At 40.9% G+C, this 24,961-nt stretch overlaps 1 protein-coding gene across 2 annotated transcripts in view; it reads left to right on the top strand.

The window, feature by feature from the left end:
* The window catches only part of SNTG1 (syntrophin gamma 1), a 188,696-nt gene that overhangs the window by 80,113 nt on the left and 83,622 nt on the right, over positions 1-24,961 (top strand). For both annotated transcript variants that reach the window (XM_054985264.1, XM_054985265.1), the window contains exon 11: positions 16,666-16,704. In XM_054985264.1, coding sequence (XP_054841239.1) covers positions 16,666-16,704 — 39 coding nt within the window. The remainder of the gene's footprint in view (positions 1-16,665; positions 16,705-24,961) is intronic.

Consider the following 24,961-nt stretch of genomic DNA (forward strand, 5'->3'; position numbering starts at 1 on the left):
GCTGCAAAATCACAGCAAGAGATTCTGGCAGTAGTTGATGTTACTCTAGGTTAGTAGCTCTCAGCTACTTTTGATCTTTGCTTTTACAGAGAGAGCTTGAAAATGCTTGATGAACCATATCTATCAGGGTTTTAAAGAAGAGGTGTTGCTACTTTCTCTCCAGTCTTTGATTGAATGGATTCAATAACTCCTGTTTTCTCAAGACTGTGATTTTAACTCTAAAGGCTACTACAGAAACTCTTTATCATACCCGGGCTACTGAACCACGAATGGGAGGATGGATAACTTGAACTAATAACATTGTGATTGGAGGAGATCACGATTAAAATAGTATGTGATTGCAGCAAATCTTATACTGGGAGATTTAGACTGCACGCTTGGGCGCTTATCTCCAATTCCAAATAATACATGAATAAATTAAATACCACTAGTCCCAGTACTGTATCTTGTGGGACCTTCCTGCTGCTCACTTCCCTCCACTGCAAGAACTGTCCATTTATTCCTACTCAGTAACTCCTCTTGTTTAACCAATTTTAACCCATAAAAGGACTGTAATCTTATCATGACTGCGGAGTCTTTGACGAGGCACCTTGTTACTGCCATTGGCTTGTGAGCCAGCTGTGATCTTTCCTGTTTGAAAAAGATCATGCAACTCTAATGTGTACCCTAGTTACATCTAGGTTAGATTACTGCAGTGTGGGGTTGCCCTTGAAGAGTATCCAACAATTAAAATTGGTACTGAGTGCTACATCAACAACATCAATTGGAGTGAGACACTGGGATAATATCAGTCCAGACTTCTTCAGCCTACACTGGCTTTCACTTTGCTTCTGGGCCCAATTCAAGGTGCTGGTGTTGACGCTATATGGCGTGAGACCAGAAAATACACATAAACACATGAAGCTGCCTTATACTGAATTAGACTATGGACTCATCAAGGTCAGTCTTGTCTCCTCACACTCTCTATGCTCTCAGGAAGTGATCTTTCACATCATCTACTACCTGATCCTTTTAACTGGAGAAGCCAGGGACCATCTGCATGCCAACTGAACCAGATGCTCTACCACTGAACCCTCCCCAATACAGAAGTCCCTCCCCAATACAGAAGTTTTGCTATATAAAGGAAGTTCTGCCTTTTCAAACCAAATGAATAGTGCTGATTTTTATGGCACTGAGAGTGGAAAAGATTCTGCTGCCTTATGTGAGGCTCAAACTCAGAACATTCAGATTATGAGCATGATGAACCGTATACTGTACTAATAAGGCAACTAATGGACCATCTACTCCCATATGAACTTGACCATTACTATCAGTGTTATGTAGCCGTTAAGAGTTTCAAACTAGGATATGGGAGACCCCGGTTCAAATCCCCGCTCTGCCGTGGAAGATTGCAGGATGACTTTGGGCTAGTCACACACTCTCATCTTAACCTACCTCACTGGGTTGTTGCGAGGATATGATGTAAGCAGCTTTAGTCCCCATTAGGGATAAAGGCAAGGTATAAATGAAGTATAATAAAATAAATATAATACACTAAATAAATAAAATAGATAGGAGGCAACTTTAGAAAGGGCCTTCTCAGTTGTAGCACCAAAATTGTTTGCCCCCCCCCCATCTTCTGCCATCAGGTGAAGATTTCGTTTTCATTTGGCATTCCATCCTTTTTATATTTTTAATTGATAGCAAGATTTTGATAGCAAGATAGACAGGCAGGTAGGTAGGTAGAGTTTTTAAAGTTACTTTTAATGTTTATTTAATTGTTCACCACCTTGAGGGCCCTAGTTGGGTGGAAATGCATGTTTTAAATTAAAATAAAATTTTAAAAAATCATTTGTGAGAATTATTGGTGATTTAGTGTTTCTCATGAGTGGGCTTTTAAATGTAGTACTGCTTGGTTTCCAAATGATCATAATTTTTCCCTTTGACCTAAGACGTATCCTTATTTGTACTGTATTAACGTGACATAATGGAAGTTCTTTGTCTGAGGTAGCAACTGTTAACATACTACACTTTTGCAGCTGTATTTTAGCATTTGTATTGTTTTTGTTTTTGCCTGTAGATTGTTCCTGAAAGTAATGGTTTTGAGAAGTCATTTTCTGTCTTAGTTTTGCCTTAAGAAAACTGTTCGATGTGCAAGGCAGAACAGTGTGTGAAACAGTTCTCTGAAGTTTCTAGTGATATCTAAAGTTGTCTGATAGATTCAAAACAATCTACTTAGATAACTGGATGGCCCTTAGGAAAAAAATACAGCACATACAGACTAGCCCTTAGGAGTTGATATGGCACTTAATTTCAAGGGGGAACTGCCATGTTCATCACATTAACTAGGGTAAAAAGAGTTACCAATAAAAGATCAGGCTGATTATAAAGAGGCTGCTGAGTGAGTGCAAGTAATGACTGAGTGGAGAAAAAAAATATTTTAAAATGCTTTCTCCTGCCAAAATGCCCGGCTGCCCTTCCAGCAATACCATGTTGAATGACAGCCAATTTCTCTCTGAGAACTGTGCTGAGAACTCAGAATTGAGAAGATAAATTCCATAGTGTAGTATTCCATCCCAGACACCAACCAGATAGGATAGTCTAATCCACCATGCCCCTTATTAACAGGGATGCTTTCTGTTCCTACTGATCTTCAGTTCTGCACCTGATCTCGGAGAGATCAGTTGGCTGGTCTAAAAATCTTCTTGGTGTTGTTTTGATATCTTTCCGGGGAGCTACTTCTTTGGCTCTGGCTTTCTAAGCAGATGTGAACATTTGAACATGTACTGGTTTGGTGGGGAAGATGTATGTTTTCACAGCTCTCCTACTTTTGATCTAAACAATGAAAAAGTCAAGTATTTGTCACAGACTTTAAAAAAAGGAAACGGTTAAATTGAATGGCATTGCAGTTGTATCTGCTTCACATATGTAACTGAATGGTTCTCTAATTTTCACTGTGTGATAACAGAAATAGGCCGAATCCACACTACCTATTTGATTCCACAGCTTTTTCGCAAGCGGTGTGCTATTCACGCAGATACTCACACGCTTTCCCGTTCCATGTGTGCCCCGCCATCACCGCGCCACTATTGCGCCTTCCCTCCAAACCACGTGATATTCGCGGAAATCCGTTTTCTTCCCTTTTTTTAACAGTGCATAATGGTCGGTATACCGGTAAACCAACCCTAGTGAGCAGCGGTTTCCGCGGGAAAAGAAACGGTCACCGGAGCATGAGCATGTCGCATGGGGACCGTTTCCCTATTGAGTTCCCCAGTTTTCAAGAGCGCGAGGTGCTAAGCTGAGTAATCCTGTATTTCCAACAACGGTCATCTCCAGTGAACGGCAGGTGCGGGAAACAAATTCAAGATATCAGTATACTGGATAATTGACCCCTTTTTATAAAAAAAAAGGGAAGTGACATGCGCCGTCAATTCTGACGGCCAAGGATGGAACCGCCCACGGTAACGCTGTACTCGGTAGCGTGTGGAGAACTGATTGCGCCATGAAGACACACTGGAAGGGTGGATGTGAGGATGCACAGCCTGGTAGCGGAATAAAGGCGATTGCCACGACTGCGCAAGATAAGCGGAAGATGAGTGAGTGTGGATTTGCCCATATATAATTGCAGCGTTGTGCAATGTGTTGTAGTATCATTAGGGTTTCTAGAATGTTTGTTATATTATTTGTTGTGGTCTTTTTTTACAATCTGCCTTTTCTGCTTTCAAAAACATCAGTGCTTTCCTGTATGATGTCATATGTATGCATGGCTAGCATATTGGGTACGCAAACGCACTCTTTAAACAGGCTAAAATGTCCTCTGAACCTCTTTTCCCTGTGGCATATAGTTTAGCATATTATCACCAGATCTCACAGTTGTATCAAAAAATAAATCTATTTGAATATATGCATTTTTAGGCTAGCATTGGGGTTTGTCATACTAGTATCAAATGCAAGGTCTCCATTTAAATTTGACTTCACACTATCATGGAAGGTATTAAGTAGCTTCATCATCTGGAATGTCTGCTTTTCTCTTTCCTCCTACAAGTTTTGCATGCAATGTGTTAATCAGTACCTTTGATATCAGAACTTATTTCTAAAGATTTTATTTGTATGTAAAATATATTCTATATAATTTCAGAAGGTTTCATTTCAGTACAATATAGGGAAATAACCGAAATTTATAAAAATGTGATTTTGTGTGTGTGTGTGTGTGTGTGTGTGTATGTACACACACACACACACACACATTTACTTGGTTTTCGGATAGATTTAATTTTATGTAGGGCTTGTGTCAAATAACATTGTTATTTATGGTGAAAAAACAGTTCATCTTGACTTGATACTTGTTACTGAGTGATGCCATAAGTATAATGGGTTGATATTGGGTGGTCTGAAAGTTGGTCTTCATATAAGCACTAGAGATGGGCACAAACAGCAATACGAACAAAAAAAAGCCATGAACAGCCCAATCCACTGTTCGCGAGCAAGCTGTTCGTGAGGCCCCATTCCCAGCGACGTGTTCATTCCAAGCCCTCTTCGTGGCATTTGCCAGCCTTTCGTAAAGCCAGACAGTCTGGCGCCTTTTGATCAATTCCCCTGACAATATAGGCATGGAATGTCTGAACTCCTTCTGGCTTTCCTTCTGGCTTGTAACCCCTCAAAGTAGCTTCCAGCAGACAGTCCAGTTTTTGCTGCTGTGAAGAGAAAATGACAGGAAAGGGACGGTCCCATAGATCATGTCTTTCCCAGGGAGCAATCTCTCTGAACCTTGGGGGGTCTTCAGAGGACAGTGAAGAGTATGTCCCCTGCAAATTTGGTGGGTATTGGGCATTGGGAAGGTCAGTTTGTACCCCTTCAAAGTGGCTTCCAGCAGACAGTCCAGTTTTTGCCACTGTGAAGAGAAAATGACATGAAAGGGGGAGACCCATGGACTCTCTTTTCCGTGGCTCAAGTTCAGCTAAGTCCCAAGAGGGCCATTCTGGCTCCCACGAACCTCCAACTACGAACATGTTCATGAACATGTCATGTCCGTCGATGTTCGTGAATCTCTGTTTGTGGATGGCAACAAACAACGAACATCGTGTTTGGTTTTTTTTCCTGTTCGTGCCCATCTCTAATAAGCACTATGAATGTGTACATAAGGCTGGTTTAAAAAAGAAACAAAAGAGGGCTAAAGATGGAAGCTTTAGAGCAACAAGGTGAAATTTAGTATGTATTACATAAAAATATCCATAAAAAGAAGCTTGTGTGTGTTGGTGGAAAAGAAACTTTCCAGCCAAGATTGTGTGTGGTTAAGGGGGGTAGGGGTTGGGATGCGTTTTATTTTATTATTTATTTTATTTCAAGAAAAATGTTGATATCCATTGCTTAATATTTGCATATAAAGGAGAAATAATAACTTTGTTTACTTTTAATGCTTTAAACATTTCTGTTACAACTATATAATAAATTCCTGGTTACTTGAATTTAAAAAAGTCTAGTGATCAAGTTTGTACAACTACTATGCCTCCTACCACACTACCAGATGTTTTCTTGAAGAAGGTAATATTGTAACAGGAATGGAAGCTACAAGTTAATGATATATTAGGTAAAAAAAATTAAATTACTAGAAGAGCAAGACCAACTAGATTTCCAGGGCTCTGGAAATCTAGTTCCAGGGCTCTCAGATTTCTGAGCTCTCAAGAGTCAGAACTCTGAATCTTGCTCATCTGTTGCAGACCAACGTGGCTACCCACCTGAAATTATATTACTAGATCACTCAGGGTCAAAGTATAATGTTTCGCATGTGAGAAATTAACCTTCCTCCTTTGAACCGACCAATAAGCCTTTCAGTGAACATAGCTTCTACATAAAAATGACTTTCTGTGTACCTCCTGCTCCTGCAAAAGCAGAAGTATTCACAGTGGCAGCAGAACATCCACAAAGCAGATTCCCCCTTACTTTCCTTGACTCCTCCCTCCCCCGTAATCACAATCACCAACCTCCAGTGGAGGGTTTTTAAAAAAAATCGGAAATTGCTGGATTGCTATAGTGTTACAATGATCTAGTATCACAATCTTGTACTTCCTAACAGTAGAAAAGAGCAAGAGTCCAGGAGCACCTATAAAACTAACAACAGGTTCTTTTTTTGTTAGTCTTATAGATGCTACTGATCTTGCTCTTTTCTGCTGCTACAGACACATGGCTACCTATCTTGTACTTCCTAACTTTTATTTAAAACAGAAAGTAAGCATCTAGTTACTTTCATTGTGGAATTATAAGAGGAAACATGCAGCTAGTCTATAGCAGGTAGTTTGTGTGGGAAAGGAAGCAGCACACTTGTTTGTTACAAGTCTGGGCAGTCAGAGCATGTTGCTTCATTAAGAATAGTAAAAAGTCCAGTAGCATTTTTAAGACCAACCAACTTTATTGAGATATAACCTTTGGAGAACCACAGCTCTCTTTGTCAGATTCATGCTTATGCATCAATAAAGTTGGTTAGTCTTAAAGGTGCTACTGGACTTTTTACTATTTTGCAACTACAGACTAACACGGCTAACTCCTCTGGTTCATTAAGAATGTTTCTGATAGGGAAAACGGTGCAAACATTATGTTGGCAAAATGCAGTTGAGTCCAACCTCAATTTATGCTTCCTTCATAGGACTAAATTGTAGGAAAAATTAGAGAGGACTTCAGTAGATCATAATAAAGATTTCAGTAGCACCTTTAAGACTAACCAACTTTATTGTAGCATAAGCTTTCTAGAACTACAATTCTCTTCATCAGACGCATCAGACTAACACAGCTAACTTCTCTGGATCAGTAGAACCAGGGCTCATTTTGAGGGAGAACGCACAGGAACGCAGTTCCGGTAGTTCCCCAAAGAGGTCACATGACAGGTGGCCCCACCCACCTGACTCTCAGTCATTTTGTTCCCGTTTCGGCCTGGATTGGGGCCAAAATGGCCCAAATTGGGCCTCTGATGGGTGGTAGATCACTCTCCCGCTCAGCAGCGGCCCAATCCTGACCATCTGGGGCTCCTTTTCAACCATTTTCAGCCCCTTTTTGCCATGTTGGGCCCAATTTCGGCCCTGAATGGCCAAGATTGGGTCCAAAACAGCCAGGATAGGTGATGTCAGGGGGTGTGGCACATGCAAATCAGTTATGCTAATGACACACTTCCGGTGATGGCAAGGAGCATGGCATATGCTAATGAGTTATGCTAATGAGTTCCTCCAGGTCTTTTTCTACGAAATGACCCCTGAGTAGAACATAGGCTCTTATTGATTGAATTTCAATAAGGATTCCCATTTGCCTGATTTATCTTCTCTGAGTAGTCAGCTTTGGTTCAGATAGTCACCTATGTCTAGTGTGGTCAATTTTATTATGATAGACATCTGTCTCTCTCAGTATTTGCAGAGTGTTGGCACAGTGTACCAAGACAATAGAAACAAGCCCTCTGTTTCACTGTGTGGTTTAAATGGAAATGTAGATGCAGCAAGGAAGACACTGAGGGCAGGGCAAGAGCTCAGGGGAGACCTATCTTGAAGTATCTTCAAGATTTTTTTTTAAGTATGAACTGAGTATAAGTAAACCACTTGGTGGGTAATCTAGCAAAAGTCTCTTTTGTGCAAATGATTTCAACATTTATTGATATGTTGATGGCACAGTTAAATCCTAGTTATTTACTCTTAACCCCTTATCTGTAATTGTGGTCCAGTTGATACATCGCCTTAATAATACATAATCATAAGAAACTGCTGCTTCGTGTATCTAGAACGCAGTAACATACCATAATACATACAAGTATAAATCAAATGCGTCAGTCAAGTTAATGTAATTTTTCCTCACCAGAGTTTAGCTTTAGTATGGAAACCAGGTCATCAAACCAGCTGAACCCTATAATTGACACATACATATGTTACTTACAGTTATTCAGTGACTATTCTGTTTCCAAAATGACACATGAATGATTATTTTTGCTGATTATTTCATACTTTACCCAACTGAATCTCTAAAACTCAAGAATCAAATGAAAGGGATCATGCAATAAAGCTCATAAGATGCAGCCCCATCTTCTCTTGCAACTGTAATATTTCTTCTGGTTGCTTAATACAGATTAGCAAATGCTAAAACAAAAGCCTTCATTATTATGTCTGGTGCAGCAATAAAATTATATAGGTCTGAAGTATGAGTATTATACATTCTGAGTCAGGGTGTGTGTGATACCTTACCAAGTATAATATATTCTCACATTTTGACAGCCTATTCAGATTTTTTTTAAAAAAATGTAACTATGCTAACATGATGATAATAGTAAAATATGAGCTGCCAACTTTCTCATTTTTAGTAAGTAATAAAGTCAATGTTTTGGAACTCAGACCAGTTTTCTGTATCCACCAATAACTGGGAGAAATGTATTCCTAATTGATTTATGAATAAAGCATATAAAAAGGTAAACAAAATAACCAGTTTCTTCTATACCACAAAGCCATAGTTGGTGGAAGGCCTAGTCTCACATAGAGCAAAAGAGGTGAAGTGCACTCCCAGCCTGGATCCAGAACACAGCTCTGAGAGTCGTGCTGCTTCGCAGGATCCTAGTCACTGCTTTCTCACTGGAGCTTTACCACTTACCAGCAAGTTCAGCTAAACCGGATTACCATTCAGTCTATTTAGGAAGAGGCTTGAGAAGGCTGCATTGCTGGGTCAACATGTCCATTAGGAGCAGGCCCTGTGCTCTAAGTTCCAGTTCATGCTCCCAAGCCTAGATGGCCAAGCTGGAGACCTAGACCCAGTGTAGAGAAACAACCTAAAATCCTGTTGAGAAATTAATCAAATATTTAACATTTTTTCCAACAAAGTGATTTCTGCCTATGAAGTGCCTTCCTCACCTCCTCTTCATGGATCCCAAAATACCCCCAGTGCTGTTCCTAGGTGTCCTGTGTTCCCCAGAAGCAGCATTTGGGGAGGGGTTTGGGCTGCAGCAGGAGGAGGAAGGCAAGAATGTCACACTTAACAAACAAATTATTTTGTCCACGGAAGTGTTCTTGTGTATCCAAGCAAATAGTTCTGTATGAAAAGGGTAATGTTAAAGCCCTGAAAAATTAGGAGATTAAAGGGTAGTGTTTTTACTTCTAGAGTGGATTTACAAAATTATAGGCAGCCTACTGAATAATTGAATTGCTGTAGTTACTGTAACCATGGGAATCGTTCTCTTTCTCTCAAGCTTTCAATGAGCCTATCTCAAACCTATATGGGAAGAGCACACCCCTGGGCACCCTAACCCTGTGGGAGAAGGGAGGAGAAAGGGCACTCTAAGGAGGGTAACGGCCCAGTAAGAACATAGAGGGAAATTCCACATGGCTCTGCAGAAGCAATGGAGGAGCAAACTGGAGGAAGGTCAACCATACTAGCTCTTTATAAAGACCTTCTTTGGGGTTAAGACTAGAGGAGGGCACGATCCAAAAAAAATTGCTGATCAAGCTGATTGGGGATCGGCGCTGGCAACGACCCCAAATCACCGATCCACACCGGTCATCTCCCGTTTCCGATCCATGGATCGGGGATCGGGGAGGCCAAAGTGGAGGGGTGCCCCACTGTTCCCAGCTATGTGGGAAGGTGGGTGGTGGCAGCGACCACCGGGCATGGTGGGCACGGGGAGGCAGCAATGAGCCGCCTCCCCTCAGGGAGGGGACGTTCACACACACACACACACACACACACACATACAGAGTAGAGGGGGGGAAAGTTTTTAACCCGGTGACGAGCCGCCTCCCCTCAGGGAGGGGGCGTTCACACTCACTTAGAGCAGAGGGGGGGGAAGTTTTTAACCCGGCGATGAGCCACCTCCCCTCAGGGAGGGGACATTCACACACACACACACACACACTTAGAACAGGGGGGGGAGTTTTTAATCCGTCCCTGCCTCTCCAAATAGAGAGAGAGACACACCCTGTCAACATGTTTCAGCCAGCTTTTTAAAAAAAGCAAGAACAGAATCCTCCATTCTTCCCCACCCAATTTTAAAAGCAAGCAGCCAGTCTTCCAAAAGCATATTTTAAACACACACACAGAGTTGTGAATGAGGTTTTCCCACAAAATACAGTGTTTTAAAAGCCGGTTAAAAACAGAGAGTGACAGACAGAAAAACAGCCATTCCTCCTACAAAGCCCCGTTTTTTTAAAAAGCAAAAAACATTTGGAGTGCCCATGGCTACAGAACACCGCCTTCCCCCTCCCTCCCCTGGGTCTCTTCTCCCAACTGGTGAGTGCGTTGCTGCTCCGTGGTTGGAAGGAAGCCCTGCTAATCAAGGAAAGCTGGGTTTCCATCCGGGTTTCCAGGGCGACAGAAGGAGGGCAAACACAGCTCAGGCATTCCCCTAGCTCCATTGCCCCAGGAATAGATTACTGGCGCCTGATTGTCTGGATCCCCGATCAGATCCCGATGGCCCGATCAAGCCCTGATGAAGCCCCCCCCCCCGAACGCTGGATCAGTCGCCGTGGATGGCACCGATCCGCCGGGTCCCGATCACGCAAACGCCATTATCGTGGGTATTTTTCTATCGTAATGCCGATCATGCCCATCTCTAGTTAAGACCACCTTGGGAAAAAAGGCCTACTCAGCAGTAAGCACAGGGAGACAGGAAATGGGAATATAAATACTAAGATACAATACCTGTCTCTGCTCCAGACAAAATAAAAGTTGTTGAAGTATTCTGAAGGGTTCCCAAAATAGTCTAAAAAAGCTCATTTTGCAGTACTGCCAAACTGCTACCTCCTTGAAAATCCCAGATATCTGTCCCATATAGGGGTGTAGCTTCTCCCTCCCCTACATCTCCAAACCGAGAAGAGTCCTGCACTCTGCAAGAAAGCTGGGTCTAGGTCTCTAGCTTGGCCATCTAGGCTTGGGAGCATGAACTGGAACTTAGAGCACAGGGCCTGCTCCTAATGGACATGTTGACCCAGCAATGCAGCCTTCTCAAGCCTCTTCCTAAATAGACTGAATGGTAATCCGGTTTAGCTGAACTTGCTGGTAAGTGGTAAAGCTCCAGTGAGAAAGCAGTGACTAGGATCCTGCAAAGCAGCACGACTCTCAGAGCTGTGTTCTGGATCCAGGCTGGGAGTGCACTTCACCTCTTTTGCTCTATGTGAGACTAGGCCTTCCACCAACACCACACTGGAGGAATGGGAGCAGTTCCTGAGGAAGCTATTGGCCCGGGTTCTTGCCCTGCCTGGTGGCAGTCTGGTGGTTTTCTCAGAGGCTGTGGACAAAGTCTCCCTGGCATGCTCTGGCAAGGAGGCCACTGGTACTGCTGGAGTGTCAGGCCCTGCCTGGTCTTCCTGGTCCTCCTGATTCTCTGGCCTTGTCTCCTCAGGCTCTTCCTCTGAGTATGAGTCAGAGTCACTGAGTCGGTCAGAGGGGGTCATGACAAGTAGTATTTTTTGCCTTCATAGAGCATTCCAAATACAGCTTATTCAATTTGTCAATTTAATACAATTTCTCCAGCATCCTAAGCAAAAGAGAATTCCCAAATCAGTAAATATCTTCAGATGTTCAGTCTTGTAAGAATTAATCTGCCACATATGTTTAGGATAATTAAATCTAAAAATGATAACACTCATCATAATTGATTATTCATTTGTTAAAAGTTACAAAAAGGATCAAGTCTGCAAATGGGAATTTAAGAACATGTGAGTATAGACTAAAGGAAACATTTCTCTAAGGCTAAACATTTTGGTGAAGAATTCACTTTCCTTTAATTTAGCCACCACATCATTTATAAGGAAAGGAAAGGCATTAGAATGCATCCCTGTGTCACATAACTGACCCTCTGTCTGAAACACCACCCCCTGGGGAATATCTAACTAAAATTATTTTTAACCTGCCTTTCAGAAATAAATGGACTCCAAATTAATTCTCTTTTTAGAGTATCTAAAGTAGTTTTTAAATCAACAAGTCTTAATACAATCAAGTTTTGCAAGTAGTAGTGTATTTACTATTATTACAAGAAAAAGAAAAACAGTAATCCATAGTGGAACACAGCTAGTTGTTTAGTAAAGATCTCATTTTTCTAAACCTCAAGTTTGGATAACAAGTATTTTTATTATTGTTTAGTTTTAAAACAGTTTGCACAGCAGATGTTGTACTTTCTTGTCTTAGCATTATGGCAGCTGTCTGTAATTGGTCTGTAATTTTAGTCCATATCGAAACATTTAAGGACAGTTAGATTAGGCACATGTCTTAACTCTAAAACTTGCAAAAAACCCTTTGTGGAATAATTCCTTTAAAAGTTGCTGGTGAATCATCTGGGTTGATAATTTGATATTGTTTCATAAAAGATAAGTGACCAATCAGGAGCTTCCAGTTGTCATGCTTCTCCTCATGTGCCTCTAAATGCAAATCTGGGATATGCATATATTGACATGGGTGGCATGTTAATGAGGTGCCATCATAGCAGTGATTTTTTTTAAAAGAAAACCCTGAGAAATGAGAACAGTTTTCCTCTGGGCTCAACTGCTTCCATCCCCCTGCCTCCACCTATAGCCAGGGACTAGAGATGGGCATGAACTGAAATATGAACCAAAGTTTGTCACAAACCAGGCCAGTTTTGGGTTAACGAACCAGTGGTTCATCAGTGCTCATTTCTGAGAAACCACTATGACATTTACAGCAGTTAATTTGGTTCATTTTTCAGTTTGTCACTGCAGACAGTCTGGTGCCGATCAATCTGTTACCTAGGTGGGGGGAGGGGGGAGAAGGTCATTCTGCAGACCTTCTGCAGCCCCAGAAGTGATGTACATCAGAACAAAATGAACTGGTTCAGGAACCAGGCAACTTCAGGGCGGTTCGTGGTTCATGAATAGACATGCACACAAACAGAAAAAACCCCAAAGGTGATGTTTGTTGTTCGTTGCCATCCATGAACAACAAACAACAAACATTGATGAACATGACCTGTTCACAAACATGTTCATTGTTTGTGGGGGCCAGCAGGCTCTCTTCCAGCCATCAAGATCCCTACCACACCACTCCCAGAAACCCTACCTGAGCAGGCAGCAGGAAATGTACCAATAATAAATAATAGCTTGGCCCCAGAGCCTGGCAGCAGCCCTGGAACCTGAAGGGGTAGATCCCTACCGTACCACTCCCAGAAACCTTACCTGAGCAGGCAGCAGGAAAGGTACCAGTAATAAATAATAGTTTGGTCCAGAGCCTGGCAGCAGCCCTGGAACTTGAAGAGGTAGGTCCCTATCCCACCACACACAAAGAAAATTCAAGCTTCAATGCACTTTCCCCGTCTCTCTCTCAAAATGCCAACAGCAACTGTCTCTCCCTCTCCACTGTCTGCAAAAGCAGAGCTGGGAGCCCCCCTCTCCCCTGCTCTTTGCTTTCTTGTAACAAATTTGGAGCTCCACACTTGAAAGGAAGACCTGCCTATCAAGCTAAATTGGGCTTAGATTGGGGTTTCCAGGACAGCAGCAGGAGTTCAGACAAAGGTCAGGCAGTCCCTGTCTCCAGTTGCCAAGGGAATTGATTGCAGGTGCCAGATTGTCTGACTGGACAAACAGCAATGAACGAGGCTTGCAATGACCACCTGTTCATTTAGAATGGGGCCTCATGAATAGACATTGGCATGAACAGGAAAAAAAACAACCCAAACACCCTGTTCCTCGTTCGTTACCATCCACGAACAACAAACAACAAGCATGGATGAACATGAATTGTTCCCGGACATGTTTGTTGTTCATGGTGGCCAGAATCACCTCCACCCCCAAACCCCCCACTTAGCCCCCTTCCCCTCAAACCCACTTACCTGGCCCTTTAAAGATCCCTTTAAAGATCCTCCTGCCGCCTGCCAGCTGATAGTTTAAAGGGCCCTGTCCTGGCAAAAACAGCATTGTCTGCTGGCAGTTAGTTTGAGGGGTTACAAAAGTGACCTTCCCAATGTCCAATACCCACCACATTTGCAGGGGACATAGTCCTCACTGTCTTCTGAAGACCCCCCCCCCCCAAGTTTCAGAGAGATTGCACCCCGGGAAAGGCATGATCCATGGGTCTCCCCATTGGCTGTCATTTTCTCTTCACAGTGGCAAAAACAGTATTCTCTGCTGGAAGTAATTTGAAGGGGTTCAGACAGAGTTCAGTCCCTCCCTGCCTCCGGTTGCCAAGGGAATTGATTGCTGGTGCCAGACTGTCTGGCTTGACGAACGGCTGCCAAAGGCAACAAACGAGGCTTGCAATGACCACCTGTTCATTTAGGATGGGGCCTCACAAACAGCTTGTTTGAGAACAGCAGCTTAGGCTGTTCGTGGGTTTTTTCTGTTCATAATGCTGTTCGTGCCCATGTCTACTCACGAACAGCTTGTTCGCAAACAGCTGATTGGGCTGTTCGTGGCTTTTTCTAGTTCATATTGCTGTTTGTGCCCATCTCTATTCATGAAACGCAATGAACCACAACAAACTGCCATTTTCCCAGTTCATACCCATCTCTATCAGGGACCTTTATCTTGAATGGGATTCTTTGGCCACAGAAATGGACCCTTCTTATAGTTGTATTCGGGGATGAATGGGAAGAAATAAGCAAGCCCAGGGGAAATATTTTCTCCCTCTACTCACAAAAACAGCTTTTATACTTGCAGCAAAGAGAATGGATGAAAGGTAGAACCAACAAGCCTAAGTAAAATCTCTCCGGAAGAATTCTTTACTCTTTCCCCCAATAAACAAAATAAACAATAAACAATAAATAAACAAAAAAGCTTTGTAGCTTTTTTGTTTATTTTGAATGAGTCTATATTTATTGACTGTTTAAAATGACATACCAGAGGAGAGCCAAGGCCTGTGACAAAACAATGTTAATGGTCCTTGGTGGTCACTAATTTGAGGAGATAGGAAACTGACACAAATATTATAGTTTGAAGGAGGTGACTATGGCCATTTCCACACACATTGAATAATGCACTTTCAGTGCACTTTTGCAATCTTTTTGAAGTGGATTTTTTGTTCCACACATGGAAAATCAGTTTCAAATGTTCACTAAAGAGTATTGAAAGTGGATTATCCAACGTGTGTGGAAGCAGCCTATGACTACTCCTATCAGAGGTGAGGGAATAGGAGTGTCTCTCTGAAGCTTTGAAATTCAAAGAAGGGAAGAAAAAAAGGCTGCTGGGAATTGGTTTGTTTAGAAGAAGCCGTATACGCTAGCCTCCATTTTGAAAGATGGAATCTAAAACCTAAGTTGTCTCAGCTAATATAATTTATATAGTGAAGGTGAATGTTTGTTCTTATATGTCTGTTTTTATACATTTTGGCAGTTTTATACATATTCTGCTTTCTATCTTTGTAACATTTTGGATTTTTTATTATAAGAAAAATATTTGTTGTAAATCTGTGCCTTTAGAGTGTTTCATCCCTTGCCTATTTACAGTTTTACTTGTTTTGTGACTTTCATAGGAGGTTTACAATGAGGTTTTTGGTTGCCTAAAAGTATTTGCTAATGTTTTAACAGCTTTGAGCAAGCATGAGGTTACTAGGGTGACCTGATTCTGTTTAGCTTTGAAGAGGCATTTGTATGGATGCATACTGAGCGAGAGGGTAAACATTGGAGCATATGTTCTAATTATTTAACAAGTGCTCTCACAAAATAGTACCTTCACTGAAGGAAGTGTAGATACTATCTTTTTATTGGGGAAGGAGAGTTCTATAGCCTATTTAACATATGTACTGTAATGTCTGCATTATATTTTGTTCATTTCCCTTTGACACACAAAATCATTAGTTTTAGAAATTATAAATTAAGTGCTAGAAATTGTATTTAAAGTTCCTTCCAGTACTGACAATCCTAAAATCCTCCACGTTATTTTTGCTCACTATAGTTGAAGTGAGGTTAGTTAATTCTGGTTATCTATCATATGTTAATTCAAATTTTATTATTATTACGGTCGTAGAGCAGCATAACATACAACAAGAGGTTATACTTCTCTGACATTCAAAATATTGTTGTCCAAAAGGTTAATAATTGATATATATGAAACCAGATGATATACCCACTGCTGGCACATTATTTTCCTGAGGTTTCATTTGTTCTTCTTGTGTGTCCTGAACATGTTATTTTGCAATGAATGGGGCTGCCACCCAAAGCAAAATATACCTCAAAAGCAGGTAGCATTTTTTCCTTTAAAAAAACCAAGCCTGGGAAGATAATTTCACTATTAAGAACAGAATTCCCTCAATATTGTTACCAGAATTATCTATTAAAATACTAATTCAGTTAAATATTTTCTGCTATTTGCTTTTACTGTTTTTTAAACCCTTGGATATAAAACTTGTATTTTCTTCTCCTGGTTGATGTTTGCAATGTCAACTGCAAGACACTGCCATTGTAAAAAAATGCCATGAAGCTAGCATCCAACACAATTAAATATGAAAATAAAATTAAGCAAATAATAATTTAGTAAGGAATTAGATGGCACAATTATACAAAACTGTGGGTGAAGACCATATTCAAGGTATGAAGTTTTGAAGTTCTAATTCTTTAGAGTTATGGACACAATTAATTGAGTTGTTTTTCTTCAGTGAATGTTTATTAAGAAATGTTGTGAATTTGTCAAAAGATGGAATATCATGCTGCTAATTTATATAGCTTGTGGATGAGTTTCATGGCTGAATGTGCTTATACTTACTAATAATTTTCTGCATTCACTTTTATAGATTAAAAAAATCAACAGGAATTTTCCTGTAAACCAGCAGGTAAGAATGGAGATATGTTTTGAAATATTAATATATAATTATAGTATGTCTAGTATCTCAGTAGGCTGTGGTAAGGGAGGTAAGTTGGGCTGCTATGCATTAAAAGAAAAGCAACTGGCATGTTTGCTCCATATAACAGCTTGTGTCCATCAAAGCACCACCGGGAACAGGTAAGAATTTTCTACTAGGTTCTTTTCTACTCCTACAGCCTCTTTGAACACGCAGAAAGATTATTCCTGAAGATGTAGATTCCACATGGATGACAACATGGATAAGGGGTTACAATGTGGAAGGGGAGCTAATGAGAGGTTCCCCTCTTTTTCTAGCTACAAAGCTGCATGCATACAACCTTGAAGCCCCAGGAATAATCTTTTTTTTTAAAGAATTTTTATTGGATGGGTTTACAAACATACACATAAAAATCATTAACATTATTCACCCCATCGCATTGCATTTTCCCCATCCTTCCCCCTCCCCTTTTCTGGTGACTCCCAGCAGTTTTCCATACCCAACTTAATCTAAAAAGTATATCATATAAATTCTTAAAGTCTATAATAATAATGTAATATATATATATATATATATATATATATATATATATATATATATATATATATATATATATATATATATATATATATATATATATAATACCTATTATATCTGTCAAATCTCTTTAATTATCTTAACAATCTACACTAACTATATTGCTTATCTTAGTTGAAAATATAAAAAATACATATACTAACTAAAAGGAAAAAAAACTACATATATATATGTAACATACTATTCCTTACATACCAATTAACTATATTATCTATATTTCACATATACTCCCTATAATCTTATTATTCATAATTATACTCCCCTGTGAATATACTATACTAATCCAATAAAATACAGTAAAATATACCCCTTTTTAACCTTAAGTAAGTTTCTATCTCCCCTCCTTCTCCAAAGACCACAGTTTCCCCTTCATGTCCCACTTTTTCTCCACATATTTCTTAAATTTTTCCCAGCTTAATGTATAGTCCAATTCTTCTTGTTCTTTCAATTTCCTTGTTAATTTGTCCATTTCTGCCATATTCAAGACTTTCAGAATCCAATCTTCCATAGATGGTATCTCTTGAGTCTTCCACATCTGTGCATAACACATTATGGCCGCCGTAATCATATAAAACACCATAACTCTGTCCAGCCCCAGGAATAATCTTTAAGTGGTTGAATGGGACTTTGAAAGGAGGGGAAAATAAAATGGGGAAAATCAGTGTTCCATTGATGTTTCATTGAATAGAAACAAACATATTTTATGTGGTTTAGTAGATGTCTGAATTTATTAATGGCTCATCTACATCCACAGAGAAGTCAACCAAGGCTTTTGTGGATTAGGGTTTTGTTTCGTTGTTCAACTGATGAGAAAAGTCTAAGGCACAGATACTACCACCAGCTCCTTTGAAACATCAAGTTTGCAGGCTGTGGCAGTAATCTAGATATTGAGTAAAAGTGGGCTTCCTTGGTCAGATTAAATCCACTGGAAAGAACCTGATGTTATTCCTCAAGCAAAGATATTGCATTAGTTGTTTGTATCATGGAAAGTAAGGGTTCCATAGGCAGAATCCTGTTTTCGTATTTGAAAAAGATAAACCCATTGAATTCAGGTATTGGTTTACCTGGCAAAAGTATTGCATATTCCTTACAGTGTGGAAATAATTGATAAAAGCCAGAACTGAGTCCTACTAGAAACATTTTTTCCTCTTAAAATTAGTTTGGATTAAAAATGACTTGGACCTCTTCTACTTCTACTAAGGTGATCTTTATAGGAGTTTGAAGAATGGAATATATTTTCAACACTAAACATTAATACCTCAGCATATTGCAAATGCATACAATCCAGCTGAGCCTTAAGTAACTCAGATACATATGTTGCTCTGTGATTCTTCTACTTGGGCTTGTGACTCATCCCTTTTACAACCAGTTTTGATCTACTAATGCAGACAGAAAGATATGACTCGGTAGTCATTACAGAGACTTGGTGGGATGATTCCCATGATTGGAATGCAGTAGTGGATGGGTATGAGTTATTCAAGAAGGACAGGAAGTATCATAGAGGAGGTGGAGTGGCTCTGTATATGAGGAAATGGTTGATTGTCAGGAAATACTGGAAGAGGAGAATGACAGGCCAGTGGAAATTTTCTGGGTGAAGATAAGAGAGGGAAGGATGAGCAGTATTGTGGTTGGGATCTGCTACAGACCACCTGACCAAAGAAATGATGTGGATTCTGTCTTCTGTGAGTAGTTTAATAGGGTATCCAAGCAGTAGTTTAATAGGGTATCCTGTAGTTATGGAAGACTTCAACTTCCCTGGTGTGTACTGAGAGACGAATTCTGCTACATGGCCAAGGTCACTCAACTTCCTGACTTGCTTGGCCAGCAACATCATTTCACAAATGGTAGAGGAAGTGATGAGGAGCTTGGCTATACTGGATTTGATATTAACTAACAAGAAAGAGTTGGTTGATGAGGTAAAAGTGGTGGGAACCTTAGAGAGGTGATCATGTCCTCCTAGAATTCTGTTTGTTGTGAATACCAAGGGATTTTGTAGCCAAACATGCATGTTAGAGTTTAGTAAGGTAAACTTTAATAAACTTAGAGATATGAGAGTTAGTCCATGGACATAAATACTGGAAGAGAAAGAAGCAAGTGAAGGATAGGGTCTCCTAAAAGAAGAACAATTACAGGCTCAAGCTATCACCTTTCCAGTAAGATGGAAATGCAGTAACGGATCTAAGAAGCCAATGTGGATGAACAGAGAGCTCTGTGATTAGCTAAGAAAGAAAAAAGAGATGTTCGAGAAATTGAGGGAAGGAAATGCATCTAAAGAAGAATACCTTGGTGGAACTAGGCACTATAGGGCAGCCCTCAGAGAGGCCAAAGCTCAGCATGAGCTGAGGCTGGACAGAGGGGCTTGCCATGGCAAAAAGATGTTCTTCAGATACATGAGGAGCAAACAGAAAGTACCCCAATTGCTGGGTGAAAATGGAGAATCTGACAGAGGACAGAGAGAAGGCAGAAAGGCTTAATGCTTATTTTGCCTCAATTTTCTACCTGAAGGAGAGAACAGGCCCACTTAGAGATGATAGTAGACAAGACATGGCATCAGGGCTGCTGGTTGAGTTGGACAGAGAAGTTGTTGAGAAGCTCCTTGCTGTACTGGATGTGTCCAAATTCCCTAGGCCAAATGGGGTGCACCCGAAAGTGCTTAAAGAACTTTCAAAAGAGCTTGCAGACCCATTGTCGATCATCTTCCCAGTCTCTTGAAGGACAGGTGATGAGCTGGAAGACTGGAGGAGGGCAAATGTCATCCCAATCTTAAAGAAAAGGGAACAGGACAATCCAGGGAACTACAGGCCAGTCAGCCTGACCTCTGTCCATGGAAGGTACTGGAGCAGCTATTAAAGGCATCAGTCTGCAAGCATCTGCTGGACAACATGGTGTTACAGGGAAGTCAGCACAGATTTATCCCCAAAGGTCCTGCCAGACCAACCTCATCTCCTTCTGTGTCTGATTGACAGGCTTACTGGATCACAGGAATGCTATCAATGTAGTTTACCTGGATTTCACTAATGCTTTTTACAAGCTTCCTCATGCTGTTCTGATGCATAAACAGGAGTACTGTGGACTGGACTCTAGGATGGTTAGATGTTTAGGGAACAGGTTGGATGCCTGCTCCAAAAGATTAGTTGTCAATTGCATAATATCTGATTGGAAGGAGGTGTTGAATGGAGGTGTCAGTTCTTAGCCCAGTGCTTTTCAATATTTTTCTAAATGATCTGGACAAGAGCGTGAAAGGATTCCTCATTAAATTTGGAGATGACACCAAACTGGGAGGTCTTGGGATACAGGTGGATGGGAAGCTAAATATGAGCAGTCTGTGCAATTAAGCAACAAAAAAGGGGCACACATCAACAATCTTGGAATGTATCAACAAAGGCATACCATCCATTGTCATTGTCCCACTATATACCATGTTGGTTATTTATTTTTGTCATTTATTTATTTATGTCACTTATGGTCTGCCTTTCTCACTGAGACTCGAGGCAGATTACACAGTGTGAGAGTAGTACTGTCAGTATCAAGGACAATTTCATAAACAATGTCGTAGGGTTGAAGAAATGCTGAAACAGAATGTAAGCAATTCTAGGGCTGACATAGGAGCACATATTTAAAGCAACAGATAGTATGTAAGGCAACATAGTGGTGAAGTCTATGGTTCCTAACTCATTAGTGGAGCATCTGAGTCTGAGACCACTCCATACAACACAGAAGCCTTTTTGAATAATTCAGTTTTGCATGGTTTGCAGAAAGGAGAGTGGGGGCTCTCCTGACTTCCTCGGACAGGCTGTTCCACAGGGTAGGGGACACCAAAGAGAAAGCCCATGTACAGGCTGCTGTTGATTTCACCATGTGTAGGGTGGCACCTGCAGGAGCCCCTGTTCAGAATGAGCGAAGTTGCCATGAAGGAATATAGGGAGGGAGGCAGTCTTGTAGGTATGCCAGACCAAGGCCATGAAGAGCTTTGTATGTGATAACCAATACCTTGAACTGAGCATAGTAACCGATAGGTAGCCAATGGAGTAACTGCAGAATGGGAGTGATGTTCATGCTTCTGCTCACTCCTGATAACAGTCACGCCGCAGCATTTTGCATCAACTGGAGTCTTTTAGTTAACTTAGATGGGAGACCTATGTACAGTGTATTACAATAGTCAAGTCTTGATGTTACCATAGCATGGATCCAAGTGGCCAGGTCGGCCACATCAAGATAAGAAGCCATCTTCCAGGCAAGAGTGAGGTTGTAGAAAGCATTTTTTGCAGCTTGTTTTTCTAGTACTAGCAGTATAACTCCTAGGCTCTTAACCGAGTCTGCAAGGGTCAAACAAACACCATTGAGAGTGGGGAGTACAATGTCCTTTAAGATCTCTGCCTTCCCAACCAGCATCATTTCTGTCTTGTCTGGGTTCAATTTCAATTTGTTCATTTTATGCCATTTCAGCACAGCCATCAGGCAGCCATCCAAGATTTCTACTGCATCCTGTGGGGACCTGGATAGTGAGATATAGAGTTGGGTGTCATCTGCATATTGGTGACATCCAACTCCATAGCTGCAAATGAGTTTTCCTAAAGGGTTTACATACAGGTTGAATAACATGGGAGATAAGACTGTGCCCTGAGGAACCCCATAAGATAGCTCCCATTCTGGAGATAGCTGGTCTCCAACAGCAACCCTTTGAGTCCGTTCCATGAGAAACTATTTAAACTAGTCTAAGGCACATCCTTTGATGCCCACTTCTGTCTCTAAATGTCTCAACAGGATGGCATGCTCTACTGTGTCAAAGACTGCAGATAGATCCAGGAGGAGCAATAAGGAGACATGACCTTTGTCTGTTATCAGATAGCAATCATCCACTAATGCTTCTAGTGCTGTCTCAATCCCATGCCCTGATCTGAATCCAAATTCGAAAGGATCCATAGCACTAGACTTTTCCAAGAAGACCTGGAGTTGGCCAGCTACCACTCTCTCAATCACTTTGCCCAGAAAGTTGAGGTTAGGCCCCACCTCGAGTATTGTGTGCAGTTCTGGAGGCCTCACTTTTAAACATATGTGTACAAATTAGACCGGGTGCAGAGGAGAGCAACCAGAATGATCAGGGGCCTGGAAACCAAACCATACCAGGAAAGACTGAAGGACATGGAAATGTTCAGTTTAGGAAAGAGGAAGTTGAGAGGAGAGTTGTTTGGTCTGTTTAAGTATTTAAATGGCTGTCATTTAAGGGAGGGAGCTGTCATTTAAGGGAGGGAGCTGTTCCTATTGGCAATAGAAGATAGGAGGAATCAAAACAACAGGTTTAATCTACAGGAAGGAACATATTTGCTGGGCAGTAGGAAAAACATCTTCATGTTAAGAATAATTCAAGAATGGAACTGGCTGCCTAGGTTCCTCCTCATTGGCAGTCTTCAAGGAGTGGCTGGACAAATACTTGTTGGGGATGTTTGAGGCTGTTCCTGCATTGGGCAGGGGCTTGGACTTGATGGTGTATGAGACCCCTTCCAACTCTATGATTCTGTGAACTTTGAAACTTTAAAATAAGTATTATTTTCTATTATGTAAATATCAACTATTGAGAAATATGTAAGAAAAGTTACACAGCATAATACAAGTCACAAAATAGTGAACTTACTGTTGCCATGCTGAATAATGCTATAATGACAAGAATGAAAGATCCATAGCTCACCACAAGTGGCTTGTGTGCAAATGATATATGGAAAGACATGGGGAAATGAAATTCCACTGTTTCCAGCAGAAAGTGGCTCCAGTGTGCATTGCAATTAGAAAATGTCAAGGTGACATATAAGGACTTATATATTTGGTCTGCCAAGCTAGGACAAGGAAACACAGGTGTGCTTTCTTTTCTTGGAATTCATCACTGCTGAGCAGCTGTTTATCAATGACTGAAAATGTCAGCACCTGGGGGATCTGAAAACACTAAGTTGTGAATTCAAAAAGTAACAAAAGGTTTCTGTAAATGTTTTCTTAAGAAGACAGGGATTCACAATTTAACCTCCACCAAGCTTTTAAATTCCATTTTTCATTCTTGGCAGAGCCACATGCAGTATCACCCACCTCAAAGGCTTATAAAAGGGAAATAGAAACAAATGAAGGAAAGTCTGAGAATAGAGGGAGAAAGAGAAAGGAGAATATTTAAAAAGAAAGAAAGCCTAAAGGGGGTGTGTGGAGAGAGAAAGTTTGGAAATAAAAAGAAAGCAAAGTAAGCCTAAGCAGGGATGGAGAAGGGAAGGAGGAATAAAAGGAACTAAATCCTGAGGGAGAAACAGAACAACACATCGACTAAGGAAAGCCCAAGTGCTTTACCAGTCCTCCTGATCCTCCTGTGACTATGACTGCTATTGTAGCTGTGGAAAAATCTGTTCCTTTGAATGAGGCCAACAACAAGCCTTGCCGTATAATTTTATTTAGTGGGTTTTTAAAATCTGCTCTCCCTGTAAACAGGCTCAGAGTAGATTACAACATGAAGGGTTACAATTAAAACATTAAAAACATAAAATATATTTAGGTGGCAACCTAAGTTGCAATGGCCCAGCTCGTTTTCTGAAAACTTTGGCAGGTGCCAGGAGAAGTACTAGCAGGTGCCATGGCACACACAGACACCACATTGGGGAATCCACACACAATTTCACACAGCACCACAAGTGTAGTCAGAAATCTTAAATGTGATGTGAATGTACCAATATGGGGAGTTGTTTGGTGGTCATTGCTTCCATATCAGTGGAAAACCAAGCAATATATTGCCCTAATTTTGACTGTCTGTAGTTCATACGAGTCTCTGAGAAGAACTGATTGATGAAAATAAGAGTTCCTAAGAGTATGTCATCTAACCTATGCTTTCCATGTTCCTTTGTAAACTGAACAGTACTCTGAATTTTTAGAAAATAATCTTTGAGAATAGTTATGCAAATTCCCACATCGTCTGTGCATGTGGAAGTCTGTTTTCTGTTTAATATTGTGCATTGTGAAGGCACAGCTCCCCTCTGTTACTTAAGGAGAGGAAAAGTCAACTGGAATAGCCAGCTGTGGTAGGCAAGCAACATATTTGATGAAAGTGTGCATATGTGTCAAAGTGGGACAGATCATGTTTCTCTGGAGAGATAAAAATATGTAGAGGGCAGAGACAAAGGGCTTAAAAAAATCTGAGGACAAGCCAAGAGAGAGCTAGTAGGCAATGAGTAAAGATGGTGTCCCCCTGCAGAGAGAACCACATCCAGAATCTGGTCTAATTGTAAAGTACCCTAAGCTTGCAGGTGTCTTAACCAACTTACTAGAGGAGGACTGAACTGGCCATTCCACCTACCTCTGAACAGACTAAATATCAGCAAGTTTTGTTTCTTTTGGCCACTGACATTTTATTCGCTTCAGGATTTGGGCTGCAGCGCACTGTCTCCTCCCCATAAAGTGCTATCCAGGTTAATGAGTCCTGCAGGGCTTTACTTGGAAGGGTGACAGATATCTTCTGAAGGTGGATGTTGATCCCCCAATATCTGCATTCAAAATTTATTTTGTTTTCATTTTCATATTTTTTTACACTTGCTTAGATATAATGGTTTACCTAAGGCCATTGTGTGCATTCATGGCTGAAATGATATTTCAAGCAGATATATTTCATAGCTCACATACTTAGCTA

The sequence above is a fragment of the Eublepharis macularius genome, chromosome 7 (genome assembly GCF_028583425.1).
Source record: "Eublepharis macularius isolate TG4126 chromosome 7, MPM_Emac_v1.0, whole genome shotgun sequence".
NCBI classification, from domain to species: Eukaryota; Metazoa; Chordata; class Lepidosauria; order Squamata; family Eublepharidae; genus Eublepharis; species Eublepharis macularius.